The 27802-nt window shown below is 43.5% G+C and overlaps 1 protein-coding gene across 1 annotated transcript; it reads left to right on the forward strand.

The window, feature by feature from the left end:
• The first annotated feature begins 891 nt into the window (after nt 1–891).
• Nucleotides 892–26885, forward strand: fam124a (family with sequence similarity 124 member A). Its single transcript, XM_084084707.1, has 4 exons — nt 892–1151; nt 4445–4476; nt 18182–18957; nt 25322–26885. Exons 1-4 carry the CDS (start codon nt 1060–1062, stop codon nt 26186–26188), a joined length of 1767 nt encoding a protein of 588 aa, XP_083940833.1. The 5' UTR covers nt 892–1059; the 3' UTR covers nt 26189–26885.
• Nucleotides 26886–27802: the final 917 nt, after the last annotated feature.

Genomic DNA, 27802 nt, shown 5'->3' on the forward strand with positions numbered 1-27802 from the left:
ACTCTGCTCACTGGGTACATGAACAATGTATCGCTGTTTATGCATGTTTCATTCTGACGGGTTCAGAAAATAAGCCCATCTAATAGTCAGTCATTGTTTTTTTGTTTTTGTTTTTAACTATCAACAATGAAGTACTTTTAGTTTTAAATCATTTTAGCCATCATCATCTGGATTCTTTGGTCCGATTCTGGTTTGACAGATGTCGTTTATGCTCATGGCAGCCACCAGGTGGCGCCACAGCAGCGCATCATCCACTGGAGTAGCCATGGATCCAAGAAGACGGTCATCTGTCATGACCGTCGTGGATGAACTTCAACAACATAGTGTTGCACTTTCCCCCTATTTAACCCGTACATCTACATAAACGTTCACATTTCAAATATAAATTACTTACCCTATGGCCACGGATGTTATAATTATATACGGGTTATCAGAAGTACCTGTATTTTCCGTATTGTTCAATAAAAAATATTTTAATGTGATTGGTGGCCATTTTCTCATAGAGTTATAATGTATCAAAGTGCAGTACACCTTCCAACCGATAGGATCGCGTATTTAAAAGAATATGGAGAAAATACGAAGAAAATGGCCACCTATTGGATTAAAATGCTTTTTATTGAACAATACAAAAGACACAGCTATTTTTGTGAACCCGAATAGAATTGTAACCTTTTTGGCCATGGGGTAAGCACTTTATATTTGAAATCCAAACGTTTATGTAGATGTACGGGTTAAAAGGGGAGTAAGTGTAAACACTATGTTGAAGTTCATCCATGACTGTCACATAATATATGACAGTCAGTGTATCAAATCAATCTGGGCTACCACTGGAGCAGCTTTAGATGACGCAGTGAGCAGAGCAGCCTGTTGCTGGTCCGCTGTGTGGAGCTCTATGGAAGTTCAGGACTCCAAGGGAAAGCATATATCGGTGCGGTGTTTGTGTCTCTCTGCATGTAAACGCGCATTCTTCTGATCTGAACATCTCTCAGATTGAAAACGGTCGAGCCGCACCGTTTCTTGTGCTTGTATTTAAGAAGACGATGTAGATAAGAAGTGATAATGATGATGATGATGATGATGTCCTTGTCTGAGATGGAGAAGAACGCAACAACAGAAGATGAGTGCGTGGATTCAGGAGCAGAGACAGGAGGGTGAGTTCATTCAGTCCAAATTGTGGACTTGTGTGTGAGTATAACAGCTAAAAAAAACATTATGAAAGTTTCATATTATTATTATGATTAGTCAACCTGTACACTAGCATTATTATCACCAAAATATTTTTGTTTATATCGCGAGACTGCCATCCTATTAAGCAATCGAGTTTGGTATGACAGACAGATGCACAATATGAGCTGCTGCAGAAGAATATAATGCCGTAATTCATTGGTTATTATTATGGAGCCATTAAATTTGACAGGCTGTAACTTGGAAAAGGTTGTTGGAATTCTTGGACTTTATTATCCACATGCCATTAATTGCACTAGTAATGATCAGTCCATATGGAGGAGAGAATACTAATAACATTAATGTGGAAAGTTCAGCAAATCATCTTAATCACCAACACATTTCGGGGAGGGAACATAAGTGAAATTAAAATGAGTTTAATTGAATGTATTGCTTGCTATCTGGTTCCATTTGTACACTCTTAAAAGTTTAAAAGAGTAAATTAAACCTGATAATGTACTGTTTGTGATAATGATAATGAACTAACAATATACTAATAATGAACATCTATGTAGCACTTTTCCAAACAGGGTTACAAAGTGCTTTACAGATGAAATATAGCCATAAGAGAATAATTATCATAATAATCATAATAATCATAATAATGAGTAATAATTAGAAATATTCAAAGTATAAAATAGCCTAATTAAAAGCAAATGGCATTCAATTGACATCAATAAAATGTATACAAGGAAATAATCATGCATAAAAGAGGCAATAAAACTGAGAAGGCCTTGATCTAAGAGTAGCTTTTCAGACTTTGCTTGCCATAGATCCGCAGGTAAGGCATTCCAGAGCCTAGGTGCCCAGGCCACAAAAGCTTGATCACCCATGGTGTTGTACCAGTGTGGAAACAGTACAACAAGAGCACACTTTGTTTGTGTTGTGTTGTGTTGTGTTGTGTTGTGTTGTGTTGTGTTGTGTTGTGTTGTGTTGTGTTGTGTTGTGTTGTGTTGTGTTGTGTTGTGGTGTGTTGTGTTGTGTTGGGTTGGGTTTTGAGACCCTAAATTGCCCGTTAAATGTATAGGTCAAACCAGTGTGAAGTTATGTCGTGAGATTGTCTGGACTGGAAAAGAGTGGCCTGTCATTTAAAAATGCTTCTATGTCACTGTTCAAGTTGTATTCATTCCTACAGGGTTAGGACAAGGGCAGGGTAACATGATGTTATAGCAAGGCTTGTTTTAGGAGTCACCTGAGACTATAACTATTCCATTAGCCCTCACCTAGAACCAAACAACAGAGTGTGTGTGTGTGTGTGTGTGTGTGTGTGTGTGTGTGTGTGTGTGTGTGTGTGTGTGTGTGTGTGTGTGTGTGTGTGTGTGTGTGTGTGTGTGTGTGTGTGTGTGTGTGTGTGTGTGTGTGTGTGTGTGTGTGTGTGTGTGTGTTATGGGAAAACATGGAAAGCAAAAAACTTTCAGCTCAGTCATCCGTGGAAAAGTGCTGATGAGAAGGGAAAAGCAGGGATCTCAAGCTGATAACTTGAGACGCGCTCAGTGCACCGGGGTCATATCCTCCACGGAATCTCAGCATTGGCTCACGTTCCCCCCTCCTTCTCCTCCTCCTCTTCTTCCTCTAACTCACTCTTCTGTTCCCACATCAACTGTTGCTCAATGCTAGCACTCTGATCGTCTCTGTCATCATCTCCATACTCTAATTTTCCATAATTCCTCTTTAACTGTCTTTCAGTTCATCTGTCTAAGTCTTTGCTTGGCTAATTTCTTTGTATCCATGCTCAGTGTCTTGTTTCCACCCCTCCTACCCTTTTTCCATCCATCCATCCATACATACATCCCTCCCTCCACATTTAGAGCCCTTACTGTGTCTATCAGTGTGTATAGTAATCAAATAAGTTAGGTAAACTTGACCCGCTCAGTTCTCCACACACCAAGTCTTTTAGTGTCACTCTCCAGTTGAACCTCGCATGCATGACCGGGCCGTAGCCGCTATCCGCCTCACTTTGTTTATTGTCTTTGGACGGAGATGAAGCCAGGCGGTGTGGCTGCACGCTTTCGAAGGCCAGACTGAGAGAACGCCAGGCGAGACGCTGACTGGCGCTGCTCGAGGCCCGGCCTGCCAAACACACCCACCCAAGGGAGCACTCAAAACAGACCCCCAACTACCACGACCACCTCCTTCATCTCTCGCAAGACTCGTAAACCTTCAGCTTTATGGCTTCGCAAAGAGCAACTCTCTTTTCCGTCCCGACTTTTTCCACATTTTGTCATTCGGCTCCTCTGTAAACAGGGATTCGTCTCTGTGGCGGGGAAGGTGTCAAGCCTCTGTCTGTGTCTTTCCGTCTGAATTTTCCGTCCCATCTTTCAGCACTTGTATTCCACGTGTGATTTACGTGGCTTTGCTTCTTTTCTTTTACCACTATCTCTCCAACCTCCATTCCTTTTAATTGACTAGGCTACTAATGCCTATTAGCCAGATTGATAACGTCCTGCTGCAGGAAACAGACTGGTCACTCTGGTTCCTGCCGTCCCCCAGGTCGGCCAGACTTATTGGGTTAGCTGCAGTCACACAGTGGGGGTCTGTGTGGAGTGACAGTGTCTTCTGTGGTCGCCATCTGACTCCCTATAGGACAAACCTAGAACGGGCAGTGACAGATGCTAATAGTGAGTCAATGTTACAGGAATGGGTTAGGAATGGAATGACGTTTGCGCGGTGCAGGCTAGTTTGTAGAACCGCTCAGTGTCGAGCATGTGCGCGCGTGTGTGTGTGTGTGAGTGTGTGTGTGTGTGTGTGTGTGTGTGTGTGTGTGTGTGTGTGTGTGTGTGTGTGTGTGTGTGTGTGTGTGTGTGTGTGTGTGTGTGCATACATGTGGCCATCTGTGTATCGTCATATCACTGTAATTACACAAATTGTCGGAAATCGTCTGGCTACGCGAGACAAATTTTCACCTAATCCACTGAGTGCACATTAGCAGCCCTACTGTACGTCATCTGTAGCGTGCACACATCCCTTTCACTGTTCAATTTGGGCATAAAGAAACAATTCATCATTATGTTGAAAAGTGTTTGTCTGTGTTTGTGTGTCTGTTTTAGTGTAGTTGAACATCTCCTACTGCTTAACCAGAGGCTGTGGCACTTCCCCTGAACTAGGACCGCATCAGCTTTTAAATCATTCTGATTGTACAGTTTACAGTATAAACTCCTGTCTCCTCTCTCTGTTTCTTGTCCCCCTTCACTCCCTCTCCATCTCTGTCTTTTTACTGCAGGTCTGATTACAGTCCCATGTCCTCGGCCAGCAGTAAGTAAACCAATGCTGATGTAAAACATCTCTGCCAGCGACAGAGAGCCAACGCGCGCACACACACACACACACACACACACACACACACACACACACACACACACACACACACACACACACACACACACACACACACACACACACACACACACACACACACACACACACACACACACACACACACACACACGCACATACACTCAGACTCACATGCAGATGCACAATGGTGCACATCCACTTGCATGCTAGTCTCGCGTAGCCAGACCCCACAGAAAATGAAAAACAGCGACCTCTGCTTTTCTGATATTCTGTGGAGTCTGGCAGGAGTATAATGTTAGACTAGAGCGCAGGGAAACACCGGTTTCATGTCTGCCTATAGCGCATCACTTCCGGTTGGTGCGACCATGTTTTCATTCCCACTAACAATATTTCTACACGGAACACTAACACCACTTCTCCCAGAGAACATGGATGGTTTTGGTTATAAGCCCACTTGTTTCTATGATGAAAGAGTAATTTAAAATGTGAATATCTTTCCGTGGTTTTGTCCGCTCCGAGGACGCTATTGTTAAATTAGTTTCGGCTAGTTTCGAGGGGGGGAGGGTGGATCATGGTGGATGGACACGTGAATCCCGCCCACTACATTTGATTGGGTAAAGCGCGGCCCACTTCCTGATCTGAAGGCACGCCCACTTTTAGCCAATGCGCACTGGCTAGGACGAACCGCTCCGACAGATTCCACCGCAGGTCGGAATCTGTTCTTGAGAGATTACTTGCATGCACACACACTATCAAGATAGGCCTGGGGCTTTATCTCTCCAATACACCCTGACTTTGTGTGTATTGTACACTGACATTACGAGCACAGAGGGAAAGACAGGGAAAGACAGCTTCACTGAAGGATGTAGAAACGAGAGGTTTAGGTGTTCATTATGGGCCAAATCTCAGCTCAGCTGAGAGGGCCACACCAAGGTTATAACTATACTGATAACTGTAACGACAATTATTTGAGCGTCCACACTGATTAGCAATTATGTTCTGTAAACATATTGATGTGTTGAGCGTGACAGCCCGTAAATTCGGAAGGATTTTGATTGGCTGTCGTCAGTGTTTCCATTGTTCAGCATGCCTCCGAAAGTGATCTCAGCAATAAGATTCGCCGGTGTCGTTGTTATAGTTGTGCTTTGGACTCCACCATCCACTTGAGTTAGACCAGTGTTCTTGGTGTGGACATCGCAGCACTCCTCGCTTTCTGGTCAAATGGGAGAGCGTAAAAGTCGACCCATAAGGGTCAGAGTTAAAGCAGCACTCATGTTTTTAAATGTGTAGGCTATAGTAAACCTGACGATTCATGGATGGCATGCAGTTAACCGTAGTTGTGGTATATAAACAATCCACCACCAGCACCCCCCGTGTGCACATTTACGTATGTGTGTGTGTGTGTGTGTGTGTGTGTGTGTGTGTGTGTGCGTGTGCGTGTTTGTTTACATACGTTCTGACCTCTTCACCCCAGTGTTGCTGCCAGGTCCGGACACTTTCACAATGGAAGGATTATGTCCAATATTAGCCCATTAATCTGGCCTGCAGGAAGCTGGGTCATCCTCACACCCACACACACACCCACACACCCACACACCCACCCCCACACACACACACACACACACACACACACACACACACACACACACACACACACACACACACACACACCGGCACTGACCCAGTGTGCGTGTGGCGTGGTCTTTCCTGTCATGTTTCCTGTGTCTCTTCTGTATCAGATGAGCCTCTGACCGTCATTGTCCCAATCTTTGTCTCTCAATGCACAAGGACAGGGTGGGAATACATGTGTGCTCACTACTAACACACACACACGCACGTTTGCACGTACACACACACACACAAAGTCCTCGCTTTCCATAATTTCCTCATCTTGTTATCCATGTGAGGACATTTGTTTCTAAAAAATATGGTATTATCAGCAAGTACACACACACACACACACACACACACACACACACACACACACACACACACACACACACACACACACACACACACACACACACACACACACACACACACACACACACACACACACACACACACACACACACACACACACAGTCACACAGTCACACAGTCAAAAGACAAGACAAGGACATAGACTTGAACGTGAGACAAAAATCAAGCGTTGTCATGAAGAACTACACAGCACACACACACACATACATTGTGTAGTGATGTGAACTCATCTGGGTTGTATTTCTAAAGAAATTGTCTATGTCTTAATGCTGCTGCCAGCAGCCGTTTATTCACCTGCCAATCACAAATTAAATGCAGTCAGGACCTTCGCAGCTCTGTCAGGAAACACTATAAACCACAATGGGACATCGATAATAGACTGGGAAGAAGGAAACAGGGTTCACTCCCCAAGTCTACAGGGGCACAAGGAGGGTGGTCCCATGGTTGAGGGTAATACAAGACATGGCAAGTGGAACGACATATTATTTCTGCTACACACATACACACAACCATGTACATGTGCAGTGCACATGATCCAGTGGTGGAAAGTAACCAAGTACATTTACTCAAGTACTGTACTTAAGTACAATTCTGAGGTACTTTTACTTTACTGGAGTATTTCCAATTTCCAATACTTTTACTTCTACTCCACTACATCTCAGAGGCAAATATTGTATTTTTACCCCACTACATTTATTTGAAAACTTTAGTTACAAGTTACTTTTCAGATATAAATTATTACATTATAAAACATACATTAACAACTTTAGCCCTTTTTTATACCTAGGCCATTTGAAAATAGCCGATCTACAAGCTCACAACGTGTCGCATTGTGACGCGTTGTGAGCTTGTAGATCTGCTATTTTCAAATATTTAGTACTTTTACTTTTGATACTTTAAGTACATTTTGATGCCAATACTTTTGTATTTTACTCTTTCTGGACTTTTACTTCTAACAGAGTATTTTTATATTGCAGTATTGGTACTTTTACTTAAGTAAAACATTACTTAAGTACTTTTTCCTCCACTGACATGAACACACTTTTGCTCCTCCAGTCATTCAGTGCATGAACGGCCTGACTTTCACAATAGTAACACTTAAGGCCTTTTTCCCACCGACAGACGGAGAGTCAATGAGGAAGAAAATTATTTCTTATCGTGTGACAGGTGGAGGCAGTCTTGCAGAGCTCCTCCGGGCTGCTTGATGTGACTTGAGAATAGGCAGAGAGAATATCTGTGTAGTGTGTACACAGCAGGAATAACTAGAGGCAACCACACTAATTAGTTTAACTCTGGGAGTGTACAAATGGATAAATTAACACTTTGGGATTTTACTGCGTATGCGGCTAACAAGACAAAGAGATGGAGGACGAATCCTATAGTTGCCAAAGAGACAAATACGGAACGGTTGCCTGTGTTCTGGCTTGCGTCCATCAAGGCATAATGTTTGTTTACGTGCGTGTGTACGTGTGTCTGTAAAGTATATGTGCTCAGGCATGTCTGTGTGCAAAGGTGCATATCACACTCATCTCCCCGTCTCCCGTCTAGTATATTTAGGTTTCGATAGAGAGCAGAGTGATGTTTATACAGGTGGTTCTAGACTCCTGCCCTTTGACCTCACGGCAGATCAGTCATAAGCCCACTGGAGTCGGCCGCCTTATCGTAATACCACCCCCCACCCCACACACACATGATGAAATGTGTCGTTGTAATATAGTGCAGGCCTCGGCTTGGGGTGAATAGAGTAGATGTTAAAATGTGTTATTAAATCTGCAATACAGAACTTATTTTAAATAATAATAACTAGTACTACTACTGTAGTCTTAGTAGTAGTTGTTGGCAACTGTTCTATTCTTAAAAAGGAAGAGGAGATCCGAGCACCCTAAAAATGTGGCGGAGAGGAAGTAAAATTAAAACAAGCCAACACGTTTCGACCAGTTAAGGCCTTCATCAGGGCGAGAGCTTAATTCTATTCTATTCTTGTTTAGTGTCAAGCAACTTTGTTCTTTAAATTTGAGTGGCATCAATATATATCTGTAAAAGTGCAGTTGGGTGAAATGGGTGATGTTCTTACCATAACCCACCAACATGAACTCCCTGGAAACATCAGGGACAGACACAGCCTCTACCTGTACCCAATGCATGGGCTTGTGATCCAGTCATTTGGGTTGGCATGGGGCTTGAACCGGCCATTCTGGCCCTGCAGGGGGACCTCACCGCTACCCTGTACTATGGTACCTTCACACTCTATACATTTTCCTTGGGCTTTTAGTCATGTTCTGGATGTTAGCCTTCGAAACGTGCTTTGGAGGATGACCTTTGGAACATCTAGAGATCTTCTTAACACATAGACTCACCACACTTGGTCTTCCATCACAGTGTGAAATGGTCTGTCAGTGTCTCCTCCTCTACTAATATTTGAATCAAGCTCCAAGCCTCACATGAAAGTTGTTCAATCTCTCCTTATAAAGGAGTGTTGGAGTTTGGGTTTGAACCAATGCTTTTAGGAACATCTAGAGAATGTCTTAACAAACTGAGCCAGCTAGAGCACTTGCTGTTCTGTGTGTGTTCTGTATTCTCAGTAGTCCATTGTCTTGCATGCTCTTTAGAGAAACATGACAGCCTGGTAGAAACTTTTGAAAAGCATCTGAGGTCAAGGTTTGAACCACCAACCTCTGCAATGAGAGACATTCATCTTACCGCTGCATCACTGCGTTTTGTACTTTATGCATTGTCTTGCATAATCTTCAATGACAGATTAGAGCTAGGCATAAACTTGCAAAAAAACCTCATCCTTTGGTTTTGCACAAAGAACCTGTTTATTATGCTCTCGCATATACTGTACCACAGAGTAATGGGAGATATTTACAAAAACAAAACACATAACCTAGATTAGAGTCACTTAAAAACGTAGAAAAAAACTCATCCTTGGTTTTGAACCACAAACCTTCTGCTTAAAAAGCACCGATCGCAGGCGAAGGCATGAATGCTGCTTGCTTTTAAAAATATATATCTTTATTAATTCCAGGCAATTTTGACAAGTCAATGTTTTTTTAACCTCTAAAGGTGCACATACCCATTATAACTGCCACCCATTTAGACCTGAGGCCGGTTTAAACGCCTTCTAAATCCTAACCTTTTAGGAGTTTTCAGAAAAACTTTTCCTGTTGCTATATACAGTACATAGCAACGTCTAAAATGACACAGATGCTTTCCTGGTTTTAAAGGTATTACAACGTATAGGATTTCCCGGTCACTTGATGTAAACGATGCTTAGACAACTTGCGTTGTTCACGTGCTGCTTACTCTAGTCTAGACACCTAAATCACAATATCTAGGAATTTTGCGTCAGCAATTGTTCATGTTTGTTTTTTATATGAACATAAATAAAAGTGGTGAAATGGGCATGTGTGTGTTTGTATGTGCGTGCACGTGTGCATAACAGCCAGCGGACCTCCCATCAGAGTAATGAATGCTTGTGGGTCAAAGGGTGCATGCTTTAAACAGGATAGAGGTCAGTCTATGAAAACAAAGACGGCCATGTGCTGGACATGGGCTGTGTCCGAAGTCACTTATTCATCCACTACTTCCCTACTCCCTATATAGGGAGTTCTATGTAGAGGACTAGTGAACTAATGAAAAAAAATAAACCTTTCGGAAACTACTCGGCTCGCCATTAATGATTTCTGTTGCAAACCAGATTTTTCTCGTATTTTTTGCATGAACAATGCATGATGGTGGTTCTGTATATTAGGTATATATTAGGTATATTCAGTATACTATACTGTGTAGGGTTTGCGATAGTTAACATTGGTTTCACCCTACTTTTACCCTAGATGTGTCCACTATATGGTTTAATTATTCTCACATATATTTGACCACCACTACAAAATGGTGTAATCAGTATATGGTGCACTATATAGTGAGTGATTTCCTACACGGCTATGCACACATGCATACATAAGTATTCCAAAACATACCAGACAGTGTAATCGACATAAATACAGACTTGAGGAGGACATGTGTGATTCATAATACAAATACTCATAAAAAAGACATTTAAAAGAATAAGTCATGTTTATCATATAAAGTTGCCAATGTGGAGGCCTGTAATTTCATACTCTAGTCAACTCAACTATAATACAAAAGACAAAAAGGCATAGTTTTGACATGAGACAAAATAGAACAAACAAACAGAAAGGAATAAACATTTCATGTAAGGAAAACCAAAGTTATGAATATCCAACCCGTAAAAACAATACATCTGTTACTATATCTGCCACAATTCTAACTGCCTCATTCCATTACCATTACTTCCAACCATGCACCATATGTATATATTTTACTCTACTCACATCAAGAATATTTTCAATATCTGAACTGTTTTCCTTGTCCTTTCATTCAATCCCTATTCTTCTTCCCTTTCCTGAAAACTACAAATGATGGGAGCTTGTAAGAAAAATAGTTTCACACCTGTAAACCTATAGATAAAGTTGAAATTGAGCGTTTGAGGACATTTTAAGTAAATGCACTCATGAAGTGTGCGCATTGGGCAATCTTTTACACCAAATGCCTGATTTATACTTTGCTTGAAATAGCCGATCTGCAAGCTCACAACACGTCACAGGTGAGCTTGTAGAGCAGCTGCTATCCTACTATCCTACTATCCTACTATCCTACTATCCTACTATAATCCTACTATCCTACTATAATTCTAGTAACCTCTGTGCGTTTGTAGTGGTGGTGGTGGTGAAGCTACCCGGTTCTCCTCAGTGGCTGGACCAATTGCTCTGATTTTGCACACAGCCATTGACCATTACCATCTGAACTTAACTGTGAAGCCCGTTTTTCAATTTCATCAAATCTCAGCTTCTTATTAGCGTTTTTGTGTCAAACACTGTCGCCATGGTTACGGGGCTGCCCAGCTATGGGACGAACTGCCTCCCGGGTTGCCAGATCATGTGCGCATATCCCCCCACGGATGTGTCGACCGGGTATGGTCTAGTAAGTATAACTCAGTGGTAGGGATGGTGATGAAGGGGCGCTATATTCTCTCATGGACAAGTCTGTCACTCCATACACTAAAATCCTGAGTGTTCATTTAACTCTGATAGTGTACATATGTAACCATTTGTACGCTCTACAGGCAGTAAGGATCCCTTTGGTCCCACTCTCAATCATTTAGCTGGGGACCTGCTGGAACTCAGTTACAAATGGATAAATGAACTCTGCAAATTTGACTCTGTAGCAGATGGCTGCTGGCTGGAATAAACACGGATGTACTCATACATCTATGAGTGTGCATGTGCTTCAGTATATTCATGCGTGCGTGCGTGCGTGCGTGCGTGCCTGCAATGGTGGAAAAAGTACTCAAATGTTTTACTTAACCACTTAAACCCTGTAGACAGTAAAACGAATCTGAGTTGGCTCTGTACTTGGACCGCTTTTTCCCCTCTTCACCAAATCTCTTTGCCAAAAATAGCCGATCTACAAGATCACAACGCTAGTAGATCTGCTTTTTCAAACGATTATTCTACATTTTGAAAACTTGAAATGGTACATTCTGCATAACTTTACCTTACCCATACCTTTGTACTTTTACTGAAGTACATTTTGTACACTGGACTTTTACTTGTAAGAACTTGTAGATCTCCTATTTTCATTTAGCCGAAGTATACTGTGTAGGCTGAAGTGGTTAATGTATGTTTTGTAATAATAATCCAAAGTAGCTACAGTAGTAACTGTTTTAAAAAAAAAAGTTATGTAGTAAAAGTACAATATTTGTCTCTGAGATGTAGTGGAGTACAAGTAAAAGTATTGAAAATTGGAAATATAATTGTACGTAAGTACGTACTTGAATATATACTTTACTTTCCACCACTGCATGCATGAATGTGGTACTGTATGTCTTCTTGTGTGTGTGTCTTGTGTTGCCAGTGCGTTAATGGCATTCATCTGGGTGTGAACATGTGTTTGTCAGTGGTAAAATGATGAGTCTTCTCCACAACCCAAAACACTTGCCTCTTCCAGACTGCAGCACTCGTTCATCCACAGTAATGTTGGACGAAGCCCCCACTCTGGAAACAAATGGCAGGTTAGCAGAACCAGTAACATATGTGCATCCAGGCTACTAAACAAATTGTACAAGTCACTTGTGCTGCGGTAAATATTTGTTAGGCCTCTGTTACTTGCATTCACATAGAACTGTGGGTGTGATGTCAGTCAGAGTGGCACCTAAAAAGCTGCTAACTTTTATTTCCTACCCCGCATTTGAACCAGTGGGTCTCCCGCATGAGAGACCATACATCTACCACTCATCAAGAAAGAGGCACTCCCCACTTTGCTCAGGGGAGAATATTGTGCTTATAAGCTTCGGGCAAGTAGGCCTACTACCTGTCAACAAGTATAGGCGTCCTACCCTACACCAGGGTCTACATTACTCAATGCAAGAGACCACATACTACCTCTGCATATGTGCTAGCTATATTGTATTAACATACTCTACCATACAGAATGATTAAAATAACATTTCTATCCATTGAAACAAGCAGAAAACGGCAGCTTTTTTCGACGTTGCCGGTGTTCAGGTTTCGGTACTTACGCCCCCCTCTCTTCCTCCTCCTCTCACTCTCCCTTTCCTTCTCTCTACCTCTCCCCCCCCTCCCCGCTGACCGAACTCTCCTCCCGCTCTCAGTCTCCCTCCACCCCCCCCCCCCCCCCCCCCCCCCCCCCCCCCCCCCCCCCCCCCCCCCGCCCCCCCCCCCCCCCCCCCCCCCCCCCCACCTCCTTCCTCTGCCTGTCCCTATCCCTCTCTCTCCCTCTTTCTCGCTCTCTTTGGTAAAAAGTCTTCTCTGCAACCTAAACCACTTACCTCTTCATGCTTTCGCTGATCGAGCTCTGGTCTTACGTCTCACACAACCTCTCTCTCTCTCTCTCTCTCTCTCTCTCTCTCTCTCTCTCTCTCTCTCTCTCTCTCTCTCTCTCTCTCTCTCTCTCTCTCTCTCTCTCTCTCTCTCTCTCTCTCTCTCTCTCTCTCTCTCTCTCTCTCTCTCTCTCTCTCTCGCTGATTGAGCCATGGTCTGACATCATGCCCAAAACACACTCAGAAACTGTTGCCTAACCACCGCCATAGACAACTTGAACTTTTATATAGTTGCAGATTGCAGCTTTAACACTAAATATTATGTAGAAATGAAAAACAAACATGATATACATCATGCATAGAGCATGAGCACATGAGCGCAGTGAGTCTCAAGATCCCACGCTTGCATTCTGTCTCTCTCACACGCTGTCCCATTCCCATCTGTGTGTACAAGAGAAAGGCATTTTATTTATTGGCTCAAAGGGGTTCTCACCAGCGTCGACCATGCAGCGCTTTGCCTTTCATCAATACTGGCCAGGTTTTGTATTCACCCTGAAATTGTACTTTTGTGATAGCAAATACAAGAAGTGAAACCGAGAGAACTCTTTAGATGACGCATTTAAAGTGACTACTGGCCAGTATCATTTTACACACCATGCACCAAAGAGTTTGTGATGACGTCAGTCAAGGTCCTTTTCAACACAGTATAGTTGAACAGCACCTGATGCACCCAAGACCACCCATAATACCTAACACACACACACACACACACACACACACACACACACACACACACACACACACACACACACACACACACACACACACACACACACACACTGCGTTCTCCTTCGATTTAAAGTGACACATGAGATGCAGGCTATGCCGTAAAGCACTTTGGATTAAGTGTTACCAAATGTGCATTCTCCAAATGAGGTTTGGACCACAGGCCCGTGATCCCCAGCTAAATGTGCTGCTGTCGGCTGTTTCTTAATGGCTTAATTGAAACAGTGTTGTCTCTTAGCCTTGGCATGGGCCATTCACACTGTGTATGTGTTTAAATGAGAGACAGAGAGAGAGTCAAACAAGGGTCACCATCGGATCATCACCTCTCAGGGCTTTGTCCAAGTACACTGCAATAAATTAGAATAAAATGTCCAAGTCTACCACAAGGTGACATTTTTCTTAGACCAATGTATGTTCTTTTTTCTTTCTGAAATGTTTTGTGGTGGTTGTGAATAGAACATCTCATGAATAAAAGAGTTATGTTTTAGATGGTCAACTCCAAGAGAATGATTTACAGTGTGATGAACAGATTACGGACAGGAGTCAAATTTTATAATATGAAAAGCATTTCCTCTGCAGTAAGTTACTGTAGTCTACTGCTCCACTGAACAGAAACCTAATAGAGGTAACATGGAATCACATTCCTGTGTAACCAGAACCAAAGCAAATTAGTTCTCGTTGAAATCTTTGAAATATAGAAGTACAAAATGTGAAATTGTTTTCACAGAACTTCATTTCAAAGTCAAACCATTAGATTGTAATTTACTGGGCACCAGTCAAAGTGACGTATTAGCAATGGAACTCAAAATCTTTTTCCCCCTCCTTTTTAACCAGACGAAAAGGGCCCCTGTGCTTGAATTTCCTGCCCCAGTTGTTTTGACTTACATCTATGGCCAAGTTAGCTAAACCTTAAACTGCTATATGCAAGCGTGCACACACACACATACACACACGCACAAGTACACACACACACACACACACACGCGCGCGCGCACGCACGCACGCACGCACGCACGCACGCACGCACGCACGCACACACACACACACACACACACACACACACACACACACATACACACACACACACACACACACACACACACACACACACAAAACACACAAACCACACATGCACTTGCTCTGAGGCCTAAGTTTGAGTTTGCACTGCTAAACGCTGTCATATGTTCATACTATGTGGAGAGGCAAATGGGTTTTATCTTACCTTACATCACCTGTGCTAATAGCTGCATGCATGTGTTCGTGGTTAACACTAAAGACGGAATGGTCACCTACTTCTGACCAAGATAGATAGCTTACAAATGTGTGCATTTATATGGCATAGTGGTATATTTTGGACCACTGTATTTATTTGAAGTGAATGCCTTTGGGCTTGGGGCAAGTGCGTGTAGCATATCGTCGATGTTGGGCAGAAACCTTTTTATGTTTTTTCATTAATTAATGCCTATGACATAATTTGTTGTATGACAGTGTCGCGCAAAAGTAGCAAAAATAGTGGTTCAACAAGCTCACCAAACTTCGTGATGCGTTGCTTATAGATACAGTACTTGGCCTACTTGGGAACGATGCAAGTCAGGAACGATACAAGTTGCATGCCCAACTGGTTATACAATACCCAAGTCTGTCTGTGGGTTTCATAAATATCAATCCTCCAATGAAAAGTATTAAGAAGAGCAATTGTGACTAAACTTTTTCCCATATCCTGAAAAATAACGGTTTGGACATGCAAGGTTTTTGCCCAACAGCGACGATATTTAGCAAAGTCAAAACATCAGCATTGCCTGAAGACAGGTAGTGGATTAAGAGCTTAAAAACACACTCCTCCAGAGTTTTAAACAAAGACCTCAACCCCGCCCCCTAGTCTCTTATAGCAGGCCAGGCACTGGAGTGATTTAATCTATGTACGTATTATAGTCCCTGTGGTCCACTCCCAGTGAACCCTTTTTGTAAGGTAAATGTCAGCTACTGTAGCATCAAACCATTGAACTGTATTTGCTCAGTATGTGGGACTGGGTAGTATAGTCATGATTTCATGTTTTAACTTTAGGCTGTTGTAAAGTAACATGGTCTTCTTCTATTTCCCGGCAAAGTCTGTTAAAGTAAACAATTTGGGTCTTTTAATCCTTACAGAAGTAGCTTTAAAGTACTTGTTTATTCCACAAAGGCGTCTGTTTGGTTTTAGCATGCTAAACAACACACTAAACACAATGACAGCAATTTCTGGAATGGTGGATACTTCTATTCTCATCTACTGAGCCACATTCAGATCTATTCTCTATTCTACTCTATTCATCCTGCATTCTCATACATTTTAGGTTCTCGTTCATGAGAGTTTAGGATAGTTGGAAAGCGTGCATGCGTGCATGCGTCCGTGCAAGGGTGTGTGTGTGTGTGTGTGTGCGTACGTGTGTGCATTCAAGCATGGGTTTCGGTTTGTCTGTATCCTGGCCTGCAACCTCTTCATAAAGATGAATAGGCTAATAATTTACGTGACTGTTCCATGTGTATTTTTTGCTCTTCACAATCATAATAAAAGGTCATATTCCTGAAGGGAGGGTATGTTAGGGGTCAGAAAAGGTTTGCGTTATGGCTGAATGATATGGACAAAATGTTGTGAGCTTGTATATTGGCTAATTTTCACAATTTTTGCACAATTCTGAAAAGAAAAAAAGTTTAAAAATGTAGGGCTTAAATGATTAAAACCATGAAAAGACATAAACTTATGATATATCACGATATTACGATATCCAAAACCCCAGTCAATATCAAGTCTCATATCACGACATTGATGTAATATTGATATATTGCCCAGCCCTAGTTTGATTACCAGCGAGCGCTGAAGGCCTGTCAGCCAAAGACAACAGAATTCACATTACGAAGAGTTGGGTCTTCGTAATGTGATCTGAAGGTCGATAGAACGTCACGTTTTTGGTCAAGTAGAAAGTGTCCATTAGCAAAGGCCAAAGGGTCTCATGAGACAGATCCTGTACCCATTACTCCCATCTGGGCCATGGAGTAGCCTGGCAGTGCCCAAGCATCCTCCTGTGACCATGACAAGAACACTGTGTGTCCTTTCCCTCGCCCTGTGGTGCCCCAAGCCTTCCAGGCCCCAAAACGAAATGGGACAAGCCCCCAGAGAAGTAAGATAACGAGTGCAGGGAAAGACTTTCTGAAAAGAAAGAATGAGAGGACGTAGCGATGGGAAGTTGGTCTGTGTGTTTATCTGTGTACGTTGTAGCAGAGGAAAAACAACACATTGTTTGTGCAAGGCGAAAGAAAAAGAGAAAAAAACACAAAATACTCTCCCAAGGAATCAGCATTTCAGGAGCATATAATTGGTGGAAATGTTAGTTTGGCAGTACCTGCCCTGGGGGAGGCAGGGGAGGTGCAGCCTGGGCCTTGTTTTTCCGGGTCACAGGTTCAGAGGGGGAAGCTACACCTTGCTGCAGCGTTCCCGCTGTGGTCTGGAACATTCCTCATGGGTTTTCAGTAATGACCTCCTAATGGCACTAATGACTCTGGAAAGAAACACTGTTCCACACACAGACCTGAGGGGGGGGGGGCGGGGGGATGGTACGGGAAGAAAGATGGTGTTAGATGTGGAGAAGTGAGACAGAGGATGATGGTAATGAGAGATTAAGTGGGAGGAGGGAGGGGAAAGGAGAGGGAGGGAGGGAGAGAAAATTGCCGAGCTAAGAGGTAAACAAGGGGAAGGGAGTGGAGATGGACGAAAGGCAGATGTCTGGCATGAAAAGGAGCAGGGCCAAGATGAGAGATCTTCAGAAGCGAACCAAGCCTTTACTGTTGTTCTGTGAGCATTCTCCTCCTTTGTGTCGCGTGCCACATAGCTCTGATGTTTATTTCTTGGTTTTACTTAGTTCTCAAATTCAGCGGGCTTAATTTCTTATGATTCCTTCTCTTTTCTTCCCCACCCTCCTCCTCCTCCCCCTCTCCCATGGCCTTTCTTGTCCTCCCCTCCGTGGCTCGATGGCGGTGGTGCTGCTGGGTGTGGAGGTGAGTCATCCATGGTGGAGCTCCAGGACCCGTTCCTCGTCAGCGTCCACCTCATCGCCGACCCGGGCCAGGGCCCGTCCCTGCAGTGTGCCGCCGACGCCGTGCTGTCATGGGTGCACCCCGAGCTGCAGCTCTTCCGCGTCTCCGAGCGCGCCTCCACCTCCTCGTCCACCCAGCGGTCCCGGCTGAAGCGGCAGACGAACGGAGGCCTGACGGCGGCCTGCCAGCCCGCCTTGGCGGTCATCCTTTTCCTCCAGGAATCCTGCGGAGGCGAGGAGCAGATCGTGACGCTGCACCGCACGCTGCAGAGGCCACCGTGGCGGTACCACCACACGGAGAAGGTCGGCAACGGGCGCCGCATGCTGCCGCTGGCGCCGTGCAGTCAGGACTTTTTCACCCTGGCCCCCGGCACGCCGCTCTGGGCCGTGCGGCAGGTGCACTACGGGAAGGAGATCGTGCGCCTCACGGTGTACTGCCGCCATGAGAATTACGTGGACATGGTTCGGCTGTACAAGTTGCTGCTGCAGCGCAGGGTGGCGCAGAAGAAGGAGGACTTCTGCTTCTTCGTGGTGTACTCCAACCCGGACACGGAGATCCAGTTGTCGTTCAAGAGGTTGCCGCGGGGACAGAGCCCGGTGCCCACGGAGGCGGCGGTGATGGAGGTGAGGGTGCGGGACGTCGGGGCGCTGGTGCCCCTGCTGCCTCGGCCCTGCAGCCCTATCAGCGAGGTCCGCTGGCAGACGGAGGACTACGACGGCAATAAGATCCTTCTGCAAGTGAGTGTTGACCTCCACTAAACTGTCTTATGACTAGAACAGCCCCAGAGGCAATTGACAACATCAGTATCAGCAATTATGCAGCCAATATGTCCTGATTTTTCACCACTTTCAAGCATGTCATTATAGATGAATATTTTGAAAGGTTTTCAAAGATTCTAAAAACTTTCTAAAACAGCAGATCTACAAGCTCACAATGCACCACATTGCAACGTGCTGTGAGCTTGTAAGTCTGCTGGTTTTGAAGAAAAATGTGAATAGGGATAATATATATTCATCAGTAATCAGTGGTTTAGGAATAATCTGGCATCGGTTGACCTCTAATATCTACTATATGTATGGCTGCCCCCTCAAAAATAGACCAATCACAGCTCACGCTGACGTCACGAAACAGAAGCACCTGTAAGCCTGAACAGTAGGGATGTCCGATTTTATCGGCCTCCCGATATTATCGGCCGATATTAGCATAAAAATTGATATCGGGAAAATATCGGTATCGGTTTTTGAAAAAAAAAAAAAATATTATTATTATTATTTTTTTTTTTTTGCTTTATAAATAAGTTACAGGAGTTCTTACTGTATATGGTGTGTGTGATATGAAATTTGAGCTTACCCTAATCACAATAATCCCCGCATATATCGGTATCGGTTGATATCGGTATCGGTAATTAAGAGTTGGACAATATCGGTATATCGGTTATCGGTAAAAAAGCCAATATCGGACAACCCTACTGAACAGTGTAGGAAATGCCTGGTGAAGTATAAGTGAAACTCATGAAGAGCGTGAAAGTCAGCCTGTAGCCTCTGCATGTAAAAAGAATATTTACATTACACCAACATTGTTCTTATGAAGCCCTTTTGGTGGAGTACTAAAGATCACTATTTCGATTTGGCCAAATCAGCGGTAGAGCAGGGGTTCCCAAACCTTTTAGCTTGAGTCGAGACCCAAAAGACTAGTGCTAATTATTGATATACAGTACTTTTGAAATGTTTCCTTCAAATTTTTATAATAATTTTTTAATATACATTTACTCCATAGTTTGAGAAACACCGTAGATCGTCATTAGGACATGCAAACAAGCAAGCAGCCAACCTGTATAGTGTGGCTTCACCACTGAACACTGCATTGTTGTGATCAGTGGGGCTTCATTCACAAACTGGACACATGTCCAAGGCAAGCCAAGAACATTGTCCAGGGACGTGAAGGTAGAGGATGAAGGGGAGGAAAATGGTACACATCAATCAACCAGCAGTCTAATAGCCTCACCTACGGTTGACTCAAACTTCAGAGCAGCTCAATCCGATTGCCACAGCCACGCAGCACACATTAACAGGACTGTGGGAAGAGAAAAGCAATTAATATCCCATCATAACTGATTAAAGATAACGAATGGACAAACATAAAAGTATATAAATAAATATTTGAGCTCCAGAACTGCGTGGCAAAAACACTTATTGACGTTGGACTGAATAGCATCCCTTGGTGCTGAATGAATGCTGACAGGAAACTGATCCAAGCCAAGTAGCCCGACAGATACACTGAGACTTGTGGTGTGAAGTGCAAAGTCTACTTAGCAACAGTAATGTGAAAACAGCCACAGCAGCAGTAGAAATATGATCGAGATGTTCCAGCCTGATGCTGGGCCTGTTTGGATTGATTAACACACACACGTGCGCACACACACACACACACACACACACACACACACACACACACACACTGCACTACACACTCAGGCACAAAGAACTTGGCAGGATAGCACAACCACAGAAGCACACTGCTAAGAAATTCAATTACCGTCTATGTGTATGTGAGAGTATCTGTTCCCACCATGTGTATGAGGGCGCGCTTCTCTGTCTTGAGAGCACGTGTTTGAGTCTGTGGAAACAAAGAGAGAAAGCAACAGAGAGAGAGAGAGAGAAAAAAGGTGTTCCCACCGCATATAGAGTAGTTCAGAGGTGGGAAACAGATGATGAAGACAGAATTAACAGTCAAAACTGCAGACAAAGGAGAACTCCTTCACTCCTATCCCTTCCATCCATCTATCCACGCACGCACGCGCACACACACACACACACACACACACACACACACACACACACACACACACACACACACACACACACACACACACACACACACACACACACACACACACACACACACACACACACACACACACACACACACACACACACACACACACCAAATGTGGTCCTTGTTTGGAGGGTGTCAGTTTCAGAGGGTATTCCAGTTATTGGGGTGGGAGATAATAAGGCCTGAAAGTTCAAGCCGATTAGATGAACCATGTTGTCCATTAATGGGATTGCTAGAGCGTTGTGTTCACCAGTGAGGCGAGCAATAATCTGTCATGACAAAATGCCATATGCATGCTGCTTATCAGCCACCTGCTCTGATTAAACTAGCCAACTGACGTTTTTAGTCTAAGTGTTTAGAACCGCAACTATTGATTATTTTCTTAGCTATGATTCTGTTGATTACCTTTAAGAATTAATCAAAGCACCTTTTTATATAAACAAATCAACACAAAATCTTTTTATAATCAGCTAAATTGATTAGTCTGTGCGCTTATAGTTCTCCTATTTTTAAATGAAAATCAATTATTCTTATATCGATTAGTTCAATTAATTTAGACCTGAGGCCGATTCTAAAAACGCCTTCTAAATCCTGACCTAAGTTTTCTGAAAAACGATTCAAAAATTACAAAAAAGATTATGTTGCTATGCTGTACTTTCTGTACTTTCAAGACGGGTCTTGAAAGATATAGTTACAAATAGGGGTTCCCGCCCAAAATGGGTTAACTATTTCACCCCTAAAGTGAAGTTCCAGCATCATTGGGCAATTGTGGGTTAAATGTTCTGCTTTGAACATTCTGTCTTGCTCTGACTTGCTGAGGTCAGATCCATGTCTGACCTGGCTTATCCCAGATATCTAAGCCCTGACAGAGTAAATGATCATTTATAGTTACGCGTGCCGAACAGAGCAGATTTTCGGCGAGCGACGCGGCCTTGCCACGAAGTATAAATTAGGCTTAAGGGTCTGACCTTTACCATGTCAACAACCTCATTACCCAGCACCCCCTGCTGCCACTGCTCACCCTTGTGGGCCGTTGTTCACAAAGACGAACACAACAGCATGTCACATGATCTGCTTTGTTTTCACTGACAGTCAAACAGAAGAGGATAAGTCTATTGTCAAGACAGTATACAGTACCTGCAGAATACTAATATGTGCCAAGGATTGTATGCACAAAGCCAACAATAACATCACTGCACACACACAGTTACGGGCACACGCATGCATGCACACACGCACACACACACACGCGTGAACACACACACCTGCCTTCCTGTGGTCTCCCTCTAGCGCCATTACGTTGTAAATCACTCTCTCCTTCTGCGGTGCGTGGGAGAGATAAGTACAGTGTACAGCCATAGGTATCACCACTCCACCACAAAGAGAAGAAGAAGTGAGATAAAGGGGAAGGAGGGACTGTAAGAGGAATAAAGGACATGAGACCGACTGGAAGTGAGGAGGTGAAAATGAACAGAGGGAGCTTTGGTTCAGAGAGGAAAGGAGAGAGAGAGAAAGAGTGAGAGTGCAATGAGGTGTGGAGAAGGAAACACTGGGGCTTTGTCACATACTCTCCTTCACTCATTTACACACACACAAACACACACACACACACACACACACACACACACACACACACACACACACACACACACACACGCACACACGCACACACGCGCACACACACACACACACACACACACACACACACACACACACACACACACACACACACACACACACACAGATACACACACGTACAAGCACACATGCAAAAGTATAGGAAGTAGAGTACACACACCTTCACTACGCTGAGAGTCCTGAGAGTTATTTGAACCATGGAGTCCCTATTCTGGGCCAAACATTCGGCAAAAAATAATAAAATATCATAACATTCGGCCTAGTATAGAGCCCTTAGGAATCCGGTCGACTAAGTGTAGGGTTTAAGTGGTTAACTCTGACAGAGAGTAAGTGGACCCATAGGGCAGCGCACAAAGAAAGAATTACTCATGCAAGTGCTTGCAATCTCATGCATGCCTTTAATTTACACTACTGTCTCCCAAACAATGGGTCGGAACCCATTTTTGGGTCACAGAATTGGTTTTCTCCAGTTTCCTAGCAACATTTTTCATTATTTCAGAAGATCCTATACACTCTTGAATTTATTTCAAAAGATTTAAAAAAGTCAACAACAAAAGTCAAAAATAAAAACAACCCATAAATTAAAAAATAAATAAAATAGTGAAAATAGATGATCTATCGCATCACGACGCGCTGTAAGCTTGTAGATCGGCCATTTTCACTATCTTTCAAATAGGGCTTAAGTGGTTAGTTCATTTTTGTTTTTTTTCCTGGGGAGACACCATATTTATCTTTTGGGTCTTGAGCTGAAATGTTTGGGAACCCCTGCTCTACGGCCTCATTTAACACATCGGCACAAAACACACCCCAATGAGCACAACACACTATGAGGCATTCATCAGAGCAATGGAGAACAAACTGCTGTTTAATGGGCCGCTTATTTAACTACACATCCACTTAACGAGGCCCTTACGCGAGCAGAAATCCTCTTAAACGAGCCATTTGCTTAATGATGCATGCATAGTTGCATACACAAAATGTACGTGCACAATAGAAAAGTTAAAACAGTTTTTGTGCGTTATATGGTACCTGTCATGAAGCATGTTGAGTCACTTTAGACGTACACTGAAAAACAATCACTGCGGTTTTTACTTTCAACACTTACGCTTTCGTGCTTTTAGACTCGGGGACGACTGTTATTATTATTTGTGCACGTCAACGTATGGAAATGTGAAAAAGCCCTTTTGTGCTCCTATGGAAATCATTGTCTGAGACAAAGGTGGAAAGTCATTGCTTCTTACGGTATTGTTTGGTCAGGAAACTGTATGACAGGACAGACATGAGGATAGCAGCATGGGGAAGCCATCAGTTGTTGAGAGGAGGAGGGGACTACAGTATTTTTGTGCTGGGATTTATTGGTGAGAGTGGAAACATAGGCGACAGACACGGTTCAAATCTAAACCGGAAAGAAGTGGGCTGCTGTTGTTCTTGAAGGCAGATCGACTTAAGAATAACGACATTTCACCGTGTCTGTGTGTGGTGGACTACCATTACTGAATTACCATTACACATCTAGTTAAACAACGTTTCCAAACCCAGGCATTTTGTGAATGGAAATCTGGCCATAGAAGTCAGTAACATAAGTCTTTAATGCATATAGTGATCCCTCTGCTTTGGAGATTCTCAGGTAACGGAGGTGTGATACACATGGGCTTGTCTGTCTCAACGCTGATAACTTCACCAGCTGTTGCTCCAATTCATAAACTAGCCGGGCTGAAAACAGGGGGCCCCTTTAGTGAGCCCAGGGGGTTCCCTCTCACCCCCTTCTTCTCCGCTCCACTGCCTATACGTTGCGTGTGGACCTGTCAGTTGAACGGAGGCCTTGCGGAAGGGGGTTGATAGGACTGAATATGTGGCCCCATCCTTTGTATCCCCTCATGACCTCATATTTCACTACGTTTACAGGCCACAGAACAAGGCACAAGAGGGGAGAATTCCTCTTTTCTCTATATTAAGTTGTTTTTTACTTATAGTCTATACAGATGATCACCTGGGCATTTGTTGTTGTCCGAGAGCAATACCCATAGCCTTATTTATTCATAGAGACAACAAGAAAATAGCATTTGATCAGCACTTAAATGTAATAAATATACAGTAGTACAATTAATGTCAATGAGGAACTGCACTGCTGAACAAAATGGTAGTCACACTATTTCTCGTACTGTGTGGGGAGGGAGTTAGCTGAAAAAAGAAAGAAAAAAACATCTGGCCTCGCCATAACACAGCCATTCTGTGAACCGTCTACAGTCAACATTGTCCACGTCTAGCGGCCCAGTTTTCATTTATGTTTGTCATGGTGAGTTCCTTCATCAGCAAGATTGCTTACAGTGACAGCTCAGCATGCTCGAGGCACGTTAGCCTGCGTGCGCTGAATGTTGAGTTGCCACATTATCCCTAAGAAAGATAGAGTTTATGCGCTGATTGGTCAGCTGCTGTATTGTCCCTCCAGAAGATATGGCAGCTGCCCAATCAGCACAAGCTCCTCACTCTCTCGGTCCCCCCCCATCCCAAAGCTGGTGAAAAGACCTCCAAAGGACAGAACCTTTAATTATCTGTAGCTACACATAACTATTACTGTACATTACATTCCAAGTTTTCTGATATATATATATTTTTATTGGTGTACAGATCCAAGGCGCCCGCTTTAAAAGCAGACAAGATGCCATGGCTGCCATGTCCTCCCCTTCGGCCGCGGACTCCCTCTCCGTCCCATACATGTTCGGCCGCAGTGCTGCATCTCACAGGAACCGCAGGTACCGGTTGGCGTCACGCACCAGGGTCCAGAACCAGGCCTCTCTCTCCCAGGCCTCACTCCCTCTCGCCTGTGAGGAGATGGGCGAGGAAGAAGAGCAGTGGGACGACCAACATCATCATCCAGACGCCTGGAGGTCCCAGTGGAGGAACCTCCGATCCAGCTCCCTCTTCTCTCTGCCGGGCCTGGGACTGAGCAGCTCCCACTCAACCGGCTCTTCTCCCGCACCTTCCCCCGCCCCCCACTACAGAAGCCACTCCCTCTCTCGCACTTCCTCCCTCATCCCGCCCTTCCGGCTTAACGTGGATGCCCTGATTGGCGCAGAGGAGACGGACGTGGATACGGGCGATAAAGTGGACAGCGATGTGGACCTAACAGTGGTATCGGCATACATTAAATCCAGCCGCCCACGGACACCCTGCCCTTTGTTGGCACCGCCAGAAGACATAGGCCCTGCCCCGTCGCCGGGTATCTCTGGCACAGCCGTTGTTAAGCTGTCTAAGTCGGGTCGACCGCCTGTTCCAAAGAGAACGAGTAGCTTGTCTAGCAACAGCACACCCTCTACCTTGCCAAAGTCGCGCCCCCAAAGTACCTGTCTAAACACCAGCAGGAGCCCCTCTCTGAGTGACATCTCTCTAAACCAGTGGGACAGTTCCAACAGCATCAGCGGGCTCATAGAAGACAGGAGTTTCCAAAATAAACACAAGGTAGAGGAAGAGGAAGATCAAGAGTTCTACATTTGAAGGAAGCTGAAAGGACACACATGGGCCAGCCAACCAACTGTAAAGCAGAGCAGTGACAGAACAACCCTGCTCTTCCCCCTGGTGGCTAATAATGACAGTACCCAACACCAGGGCTGTGACTATGTGGAACCTCCAGCACCTACTTCTCTGAGCTTGTCTATTTAGAAGGTATTTTCACATTTTTGTGTTGACTGTTTACAATACCTTTTTGTATGTAGGCTTACGGTTGAGAATATTTCTTGTCATGTTTTATAATAGAATTATACTCTCTTACGCTTTACACATTTCTAAAAGGGCCTTTATTTAACAGAGTATAATTCACAGCCAATCAGTAAAGCCTGGTTTGTACTTAGTTGTGTGCCAGTGTTGTGCACAGTAATAGCTGATCTGCAAGCTCACAATGCATCGTGCCACACGTCGTGTGAGTTTGTAGATCTGCTATTTTCGGTGCAAGACACCACGGGTAACTAGTATAAATCAGGCTCAACTGTTTCCCACATTTGCATGTTACATATTATTACTTTTAGGCAACTAAACCTGATGCTGATTCTACAACACACTGTATATATAAAGGTTTGCACTTGTGCAACATTACATGGGTTAGGGTCTGTCTGAGTATTAAGCAGTGATACAAGTATATAATAATAAGCTTTATTTATATAGCACTTTTAAAGACTGTTTTGTAACGTGCTTTACAAACAAAAATAAAAATAATATGATAAATATGGACAATGTTTTCATCAGGGTGTCTTTGGACATAATTAAATAGCGTAAACGTTGCAGATTCCATTCTATTCTACTTTTAAGCAATGACATCCAAAGAGATAAATATAGTTACTGGTTAAGAGGTTGAAACATCATAACAAATATATTATTTATTTTATATATTATATATATATATATTTACTTTAACCACTTATATACTTTTTGGACCGATGTCCCCCAGGGGTCTATACTAGGCCCTACCTTTTTCCCCTTTAAACCAAATATCTTCAATCTACAAACTCACAACGTAATGCGTTGTGAGCAGGGGTAATCACCATGCCGGCTTGTGATGGACAGTTTTGTCAACATTTTATTTTTGCCACAGACATACAAAATGAGTGGTCAAAAATAAAAACACATATATAGCCCTAAATGTACAGCATACTAGTGGACTCCTAATGTGCCATAGTGTCTATTCCAATGTGCTACACATTTTAAAACAACAGTATTACTGTATTAATTAAATCAGTGTCCTACCGGTTCTTCTCAATATAGCATGGTCCAAGTCTATTCACTGTATACTGGCTGCAAACAGGCATCAATGCGGCATGGTCCAAGTCTATTCCATGTTTGGGATTACAGTAATTGGGTCTTATCAGTACAGTCAATGGTTTCATAGTGTATTACATGAACAGAATAAGATCATGATGAAAAAAGAAAAATAGCACATTGGTGAAAGAACAGGAGACATTCATGATGTCTCATGTGGGTTTAAACTAAGATGACTGGAGGATGAGACTGTGGAACATGCAACCCTACCATATTGCAAAATCCTTTGGTGCCCTCTTGTGGTCAACTCATAAACTCGTGGTTTCATCTCTCTCCAACAGAATTATGCAACCATTATCA

This window comes from Gymnoscopelus microlampas, assembly GCF_963454915.1.
Source record: "Gymnoscopelus microlampas genome assembly, chromosome: 17".
NCBI classification, from domain to species: Eukaryota; Metazoa; Chordata; class Actinopteri; order Myctophiformes; family Myctophidae; genus Gymnoscopelus; species Gymnoscopelus microlampas.